At 40.0% G+C, this 9,533-nt stretch overlaps 1 protein-coding gene across 1 annotated transcript in view; it reads left to right on the plus strand.

Annotated features, from left to right (window-relative positions):
* The window catches only part of LOC136876647 (protein sister of odd and bowel), a 100,837-nt gene extending 92,321 nt beyond the window's left edge, over positions 1-8,516 (plus strand). The window contains exon 2 of the mRNA XM_067150591.2: positions 7,956-8,516. Within this exon, the coding sequence (XP_067006692.2) occupies positions 7,956-8,328 (373 nt within the window). The 3' untranslated portion in view covers positions 8,329-8,516. The remainder of the gene's footprint in view (positions 1-7,955) is intronic.
* The last annotated feature ends 1,017 nt before the right edge of the window (positions 8,517-9,533 follow it).

Consider the following 9,533-nt stretch of genomic DNA (forward strand, 5'->3'; position numbering starts at 1 on the left):
TATTTAGTTATAAAGTAAATGAACTTCTAGGGGGCGGGCTGGTGGTTCCCTGGCATTCCTAGTGAACGCATCTCTCCTCTACTAGTTATCCGAGGTAAAATTACAGTACGCTATAATATTATTAACCATGAGGATGTGCTAGTAAATGTTTACCCCTTTTCTCCCTAATGCAAGCTGACAGCTACGTTACCTAAACCATATAGCCACTCGCTCGGTAATTTTATACAAGAGGTACCTTTGTACCAGGTGAAATTAGGGCCATTCTTTAGTTCTATATGTATTCCTCTCACACAATCAGATAACCATTTTCGATATACAAACGTAAAGGCCATAAAAGGCCCGAGTTGGTGGGTTCGACCCTGATTCAGTCCGATGGCATTTGAAGGCTCTTAAATCTTCGGGTCGGTAGATCCATTGGCACCTCGGTGTCTCCGAAAACCATAAGAGTATTTAGTGAAACCAGTAACATTAATAATGAAGAGTTTCAGGACTACCACTGTCAGATAAAACATGCAACTTTCTAACGGCCCTTGATCCCTTCAAAATAGTTTCCTATCACTCAATCGACTGCTGTCAATATTTCGTAAGGATTTGGAAGCAGCCTGAGAATTCTGTCCAGTTTGCAGCTCGTCCGTTGCAGTCTTCTGGATAAGGATGCAAAGGCCTTTCTTTATTCGTGTCAGAAGTACCAACTTTAAATGCAGATATTGAAAATCGTGATAATTAAATTCCTACTATACAAATATACAGATGTGTTATACAAACAATCACAGATAAAGCAACAATTCAAGAGCTAGATGATTCTTGGACAGTATTGGGCGACGTCAATAGCACTGTGGGAGGCTGCTATCAAGTCTTTCATAGTGCGCATTGAAGGACATAAAACACACTGACATAGATGTTGGATCGTCTGCTGCTCTCCGCAATCACAAAGTGATGAATCGCTTGAGAAACCCCACATCCGCAAATTTTCTTTTGTTCTGGCAACTTCAGTACGGAGTCTGTTAAGGGCTTTTCAGGTTGTCCACTTCACCTGGTGTCCACATGGAAGGCTTTCCTTCGGCTCTATCTAGTTGGAAAGGTGGTTGATTCTGTCTTTCCTAGTATCTAGCAGGATACAAAGGTGAGGGAGAATAAGTCTGTGGTAATAGCCCTATTGGAGCATGGTTCATGTATATGGGAACAACACCAGGTTTACTTGATACGAGGTCTGGAAAAAAATCTAAGGAAACAGTATGATTTGTTCTTGGTGATTTCGGGCAAAACACGAGGGAAGACTTGGGAGAAAGAAGACGAGCTGCTCGACTAAACGGTAGGCCTATGTTCCAAGCTGTCAGTGGGGAGATGGCCTGGAATGACATTAGTAGACGAATAAGCTTGAGTGGAGCTCTTAAAAGTACGAAAGGTCATAATATGAAGTTAAAGTTGGAATTCAAGAGGACAAATTTGGGAAAGTTTTCATTAATAGGACAAGTAGTAAGGGATTGGAATAATTTGTCAATTCGATAAATGTGCAAGTTCTTTGAAAAACGTAAGAAAAGGCTAGGTAAAGAATTGGAAGCAAATCTGCTACCTGGGCGACAATGCTAAATGCAGATGATCCGATAACTGGTAGCTGGAATAATCTTATGCCCCTTTCCTTTCGGAGTTCTTTTCAGACGAAGAATTTGGAAAAATTCGCTAGGTGGCATTAATAGAATGTGCAGAATATTGAATAGCTAACACTGTGTTTTCAGCTAGAATTCTTTGGATTGGTAGGGACGTATGCGTTGTGCATTGCCGTAAATAGAAATACTTGTCCAAGAGCTCAGGAGTAATGTGTACCAGTCATGCCCAAGACCACGTAAAGTATCTATACAGTATACCTAGACCATGACTGAATATACTCCAAGGGAACAACTGAGGCATAACTGTTTATGAAATATAGAACAAGAACTTTTCGGACGAAACTTTGATTTGTTTAAACTGGAGAAATTACACCAAGACATTGGAGATAAATCCAGAACTACAGTATTTTCAAGAAGGGAAGCTGTTTTGGTCAGCTGGTTCTCTCTACTCACTCACTCCGGTGTGGAAAATAACGTGCCCCGGCTTTCTAACTACTTACACTAGAACATTTGCTCCTCGTCCAGAAATTCAGACTAGAAATGAGGCTCCTGTCGCGGGCTTCAACGTGCCAAGCTGGGAAACAACGCTCATTCTTCCTTTGCTACAAAGCACAGTGCTGAAATCGCTCTTGTTCTGACATATTGTCAAATAACAACAACAAGAACAACGTCACTCTTAGTATTTTACGATAATACATTAATTCGCTTATCCTGTAATGACGATTCTTTAAATTTTAAGTAACAAACATTTATAATAGATGTATTATCAACTTCCTATGCCGAAGTGGTCCTATTATTACTGTTCCATCTGGATACAGGGACTTTATACGACAGATTAGTCCACAGTCCGAAGCCTGACTGGACCCCCAACTGGAACTTGTCGTAGAGACCACAGGCTTTGCTCTCGCCGCAGTCACTATCATATCGTGAGAATGAGACAGAGTGATGAAAGTAACAAACTTGTTTCGTCTCATATTAGAAGACATAGTACGCTGTAAACACTTTAATCTCATCAGTAAAGAGTTTGCACTTCAAAATTAATATGCTTATTGTCCGTTTCTACAACCAATAATGGCCTTTCAGAAATTAAGGCTTGAAAATTTGTAAAAACTTAGTTAACATTTCGAAAAATAAGTCATAGTTTGATGTTGCTGAAAATTAAACAATAAATTAACATTGAGAGATGGACTTGCATAAATTTTACTCGTTAATCTATGATTCTTCTTTTCCTTTCTTTTCTTTTCTATCTTTCTTATAGATGTCGTTCCTCATCGGACATAGAAACTTGGCGCTAAATTTGTAATCTAAACACGATGCAAATTTTACATTCCTCTTGCTGACACTCTGGGAATGACGTATGAGGCGTTGCACTGATCCTCAGCACAGTCTGCTAGCATTTGACCTTACATGTATGAAATTTGTACCAGTGACAACGATAAAGAACCCTTTTTCAAAGCAGTACATCTGCAGGTCAGGTACTCTTAAAACACACAGCTGTTGAAGGGAAGTTAAACACTTGTTATACTTTGGATCGTAGCCAGGGGTGGTGTTTCTGGCTAGTCACTTGTAGCAGTGAACGGAAAACGGGAATAAATTGAAATTCTAACTAATTTCATATTTTCAGGAATATTTTTAATTGTTCGAATAACTTACGAAATTCTGGACTATCTTGCGATACTATTCCTCAGCCAGGTATTCGCTTGTCGAAGTATTTAGAATTTTAAAAATATCCTTTCTTCAAACGTAACTAAATTACCTCATGTTTACATTCAAAAGAACATCTCTGATATTCCGTGATCAAATCAAACCGGACCTAGTAAAATGCCAAAAATGAAATTATCACCTCCCACTTGAAACGGCTTACAGGTGGTTCTCGTTCCTGTTGTCATGTACTGTTTGAACTTATGTAATGTTGGTGGATATTTAGTCTAATATTTAAGTTAAGTATTCATCGATAAATTTGGCGCCGACTGTAATCACGATCTACGAGCAGACCTGATCCGCACGCCTACGCATCCCGGGCTCTGTGGGTGGCCGTCAAGAGGACCTTTTAAGGGCGTCCTACAGTCCTAGCACGGCACACTTCATTAGAGTGCGTGCCTCATTGGCCATCATTAGGCAACAGACATCAACAATCACATTGTGTATGGGGCCTACCGCCCAGGAACTCAAAGCTGCGACGAATGTACTGTACAGTCTATAGTAGATTTTGTAAATTCTCATCGAAGCATCAGGCTTCCTGGTAGCTATCTAGGAGCTCGTACCGTGTATTTAGCAACCACGGTCCCCACCTAAGTCTAGCATTTCTTATTTCCCCTTACCTGTGTCAGACTCTTCCCTTTAATATTTCATTTCCTACCTCCGTTGGTCAACTACCATTTCTTACCTAGCACTAGGTCTGCCAAAGCTATGAAGTTATTCAATCCCCTTTTAAACCCCATAATTCTTCTCTCCTTTATGTCAGTTCTTTTTATTTCTCTACTTCGGTTCAGGGTCTGAAAAATATTGGTTTGCGCCTTAAAATAATAATTACTCCCCGAATACCATATCTCAGTTTGTTAATAGTGTATATAGAATTTACTTATTTATTTATCTATTTATATAAATACATATTTATATAAAGAATGTATTTATTTATTTATTTATTTATTTATTTATTTATTTATTTATTTATTTATTTATTTATTTATTTATTTATTTATTTATGCCTTTGTAACAGGTGAAATTAGGGCTCATGGCCCTCTTATTATAGTATCGTCCACAAATACAGATCTTCATATGACCTAACCATTTCTGAACTCGTTGACTGACCAAAATAAACTGCAAAAGGTTATCACACCTTTTCGCCAAAGTAAGTCAAATATTAATAGTAGGGATAAGGACACGGTCGGTTCCTTCCCAGTCCTGGTACTATTCCATCATCGTAATAAGACCTGTCCGAGTCTGTGCCCATAAAGCCAATAAAACCACCATTAATATTAGGATTCAATATTGTTTGTAATTCATACTACAACCACTAAAACATAACTATAAAACATTGTTTACTATTCCAGTTATATTCATTCAAGCATATCTTGGAATTATTCCACGTGGATCGATACAAACGTAACCAACAGGTTGTCCAACTACATCCATTCAATCATAACTAGAGCACCACTTAAAATTTGTAAACCACACTCGAATGCCATGAAATATCATCTAGAGCCTAATCTTTCTCCCTAGAAATTCAGTTAAATTTTTCTCTGAATTTAACTGAATTTCATTGATTTTTGGTAATACAACCTGTGACAATAAATTTCGGTGAGTGAAGTCAGAACGGTCGATACGGCAACACTGGCGAAACAAAACGCTGCACCGGCGTAGCAGCAGGTTTTGACCACCTGTTACAACGTTGTTCAGTTGAGAATCGTGTGTGTGCCATATAAGACCTGTTTGACATAGTGCGTGTTTAGTGCGTTGGTTCTGAACTGCGAACAAGAACATGAACGACCAAAAGATCAATGTACAGTTTTGTTAAAAGCTTGGCAAGACACCGAAAGAAACGCATGCGATGCTGGTACGTGTTAAGAAGATCAAGAACTGTCCTTGAAGTGTGTGTACGAGTGGTTTGCCCGTTTTCAAGGAGGCCGGGAAAGTGTTCCTGACAAACCCCGTAGCGGAAACCGGTGACCGCCGTCAGTGACGAAAACATTGAGAAGGTCAAGGCATTAATCACGAACGATCGGCGATTAACTGTGCGCATGATAGCGGATGAACTGCAGATTAATCGTGAATCAGTGCCACAAACCGTTACCCAGAAGTTCGGGCAGAGGAAAACGTGTTCTCGTCTTGTGCCACATCATTTGACTGACGATCAGAAGCAGACACGTTTAGAGGCTTCACAGGATTTTGTCGAAACGGTGGATGCGACACCAAATTATTGAACTGTATTGTCACTGAGGATGAAACCTGGTGCATCAGGTACGACCCTGAAGCGATACGGCAAAGTATGGAATGGCGTTCTCCGGGATCCCCTCGTCGGAAAAAGGTCAAAGCCGAAAAAGTCACGCATCAAACTCGCTTAGAAAGGAAAGAGATTTGACGATATTCCTGACATCCACCGAAACGTGACGAGGCGGTTAAAACCATCCCAAAGGAAGCCTTCTTGCAAAGTTTCCAGGACATGTATCGCCGATCTCAGCAGTGCATTGTTATGAGAGGGGACTATTTCGAAGGGCAGTAAGGTCACTGTCGTGCCTTGCTAATTTATGTTGATAGTACAGGACTATTCACCGAAGTTAATTGCCACAGGTTGTATATTGTAGGAATTATGAATTTTTAAATAATAGAAAACCATGCTTTGAGAGAAGTAATGTAGCCTACTGGGTACAGTAAATCGTTGCAAGTACAATCACAAAGATTTTTTTCTGCCGGGGGACGTCATAAGTTTATTTGCACGAAAGAGTGTGTCTAATCATTGTCAGGACCAAGAATTGCAATAGTCTTCCAGACGGATGACACAACAGTGGATTGTGAATAAATTATGTTAAAAACACAATAAGAAAGTAAAATGCTATCAATAACAAGGCCCGAACAAGTACCCCCGAACCGAATGAGTTGGCTATACACTTTAGATCACGTACCTGTGAGCTTGTATTCGGGTGATGGTGGGTTTGACAACAAATGCGACAGCCCTGAAGATGATGCACCATGATTTCCTCGGACAAAGTGTACGGTCACTTTCTTCCCAATCAGAGCCCACGTCGCACCACAGTAAGCCTTCGAACAAGAAAGGAAGGTCTTCGAGAGTTACATCTCTAAACCAAAATTAAACCGTTGTCGCGATTTCTTCTGGAGGTCACCACCCCTCTCCTTTTTTCGTATAAGCCACCTAAGGACCACGATATTCAACTATTGAGTTGTTTCCGCAGTAATTGCGCATCCTCTGGCTGTGTTTTTCCTTCCTTTCCTTTGTCCAGAGGGTACCTATCTTCATTCTGGTGGTTAGTCCTGGAACCTCATTTGCTGAAGCATTCTCTTGAGAGATGTCCGATCTTTTATGTCCGTTACTGTTCCTCCCAGTTCTTGCAGATCTCTGTTTACTTCTATCAACCATGGTGACGTGGTCTTCCTCTTTTGACAGTAAATGAGCTGGTTGTTCAATCTGACATGATGCATCCTGTACACGTGTCCATAAAATGCTAGGCGTCTCTTCCTGCCACGTTCGTGACTTTTTCACAGTATTTGTAGAGCTCTTGGTTGGGTCACCTTTTGTATTCGTTCCCTTCCTTGACTGGTCCTAATATCTTACTCAGTATTTTTCTCTCCTGCATTTCGAGCATCTTCGTGAGCGCCTCTCTTTTGAATATTAGACATTGTGAAGCATTTAAGGACGGATGAATGTCTGGTAGAGGTTCATTTTAGTGTTACTAGAGGGGCACTCGTTATTTTTAGGTATTCTTGGTCAGTTGGTATGCCAGTTCTAGCTCATTAACTCGAGTAGGTAATGCTACTCCTTCAAACAGATTGAGTTTCAGCCATTCTCCCAGGTACTTAAACCTGTTGATTTTCTTGATCGTTCCTTGCTCCGGATGCAGTGTACAAGGAGATTCGCTGATGTTCGTGATGTATGCCATTGTATATTCCCAAGTGAAATGTGTAGCCCTACCTTCGCCAGGCAATCAACGTTCGGTCCATTACGCTTATGTCCCTGAGAGGTACCACATGGAATCCGCAGTCTAGCTAACTCCTTTCGCCACTCTCTTATTACCTTTTCCAGTTAACAGTTAAAGAGGCGAGGGGAGAGGCCTGCTCCATGTCTTACCCCTGTCTTGGTATCATAACTCAGCAGGTAATTTTTAATTAATTACTTAATTTACTTATTGAGATAATATTTGAGCATTTTTGATATAACGAATTCTATGAACAGAGTTGCTGTCATTTCATATGGGGGCACTGTCATAGCTATAGATTTTCTGGAATGCAATTACTGCAGTAGTCATAGTTCATTTTTCAACATCATTCGCTCGAATATAATTAGTAGATATTGATTATTGCTTGATGCACATTATTCAAACATTTCTTGTAGATACGCAAAAGTTTTCCAGGGACAGTCTCGCAAAAAGAGAATGAGCGCATTGTATTGCATACAGTAAGTTCCTTGTGGACACACTTATCTCAGAAACAATTTGATCTGTAAATATTGTTGCGGGTATCCACAGGATTTGCACTTACGTAGGAGGCAAATTATATTTTGATAATAATTTTTAATTTTCTTAAAGTGGCTATAGATCTACTCCAATATAACTGACTGATATTGAGTATGGTTCTGCTACTTGAATAAAACTAATAGATTATTTATTGTTGCAGGTACATCCACTCTAAAGAGAAGCCGTTCAAGTGTGGAGAGTGCGGCAAGGGGTTCTGTCAATCTCGAACCTTGGCTGTTCACAAGATACTACACATGGAGGAGTCCCCACACAAGTGTCCCGTGTGTGCTCGCAGCTTCAACCAGCGATCGAATCTCAAGACCCATCTCCTAACGCACACGGATATCAAGCCGTACAACTGCTCAGCGTGCGGTAAAGTCTTCCGTCGGAACTGTGATCTCCGCCGTCACAGCCTGACACACAACCTGGGGGCGTCAGCTACGTCCACGTCAGCGCCGCAGTCCGCCGCTCTAGCGCTAGTATCGCCCAGCTTTAGTATAGACTCCATCATGAGCGCCGGAGGTGCCAAGTGAGATTTACTGTGCCTCCTTTGCTACAGTGCGGGTTATTATAGTACAATAAGGTGTATGAGAGTGAGAGACACTGCTGTAAGCTTCACTACTGAAATATCCCAACGAGCAGTGTACTGTGACTATCACTGTTGAAACTGATATTATTCTTCGCTTAGTTTTTAAAAAAAGGAATTGCTGACTTAGTTATATTTTATCACTTTTGTATGTAATGTCATTACAAAATATTTTCAAATTAAATGTGTCGGTTTATTTTCACCACTGTCATGATAAGCTCTGTTTGGAGTATGCAGGATGTTTTCAAAATTACACGACAAAAATGCAGGGTCTTATTCCTTAAGTGTAGTGCTGACAAAAAGGTTTTATAAACATGAGTTCAGAAATTAGTATTTTCTGAGATATCAGACTGTTTTGGAAAAGATGCCACTAACACTACGTCAAGGGATGTCTAGGCACAAAAGAGAAACCACTTTTTCCTTTGCTAAAATTAAATAATCATAAATATATCTCTCTCACACACACACAGCTATTTCAGATGAGCACCAGCTGTAAGAAATAGCCTGCACGGCTATTAGGTAACATAATCTGGCCATCCATCCAAACCTTACAACACAACCTTCATGGTTGCTAGGATTACATTTCCGTCACGCTAACATCCGTAACGCAAATTTTCAGATGAACGCCAGCCGTAAGACGTATTTATGCCACAAACCACCCCTCCCCCACAAAAGGAATTATTGCATGGTATTCTATGTTCCTCACAATAAATATTTTCTCAGATTTGATTTTAGTTATTATCACATTATAATTTGTTGTAACCAAGGTTGAGATTTACAAAACACAACTTTATTATTCGCTTCAAATGCAAAATACACTATTTACACAAATAAAAATGAAATTTAACTTGAAGCAAATGAATTAGGAATCTTGAGAAAGAGTCTAGCTTTTGTACACTATACACAAGTTGACAGTATTTACATCCACTTCTATCTCGAAAAGATAGTCCTTGATATGAAAAGTCGATAGTCGAAAACTATCAGAAGTACTGACATAAATGTTTTGGAAAGTCCTTCCTTGTTGAGTTCATAAAGGCAAGTTCAATGTTGGAAGAATTCTTACTTGGCGAAACCAAGGGAGCTTGCATTAATTAGGGAAATATAACGGTATGTAATAGTATGACTGGATATGGGCAGCGGAAGAGGAGCGGT

This window comes from Anabrus simplex, chromosome 1 (genome assembly GCF_040414725.1).
Source record: "Anabrus simplex isolate iqAnaSimp1 chromosome 1, ASM4041472v1, whole genome shotgun sequence".
In the NCBI taxonomy this organism is placed as follows: Eukaryota; Metazoa; Arthropoda; class Insecta; order Orthoptera; family Tettigoniidae; genus Anabrus; species Anabrus simplex.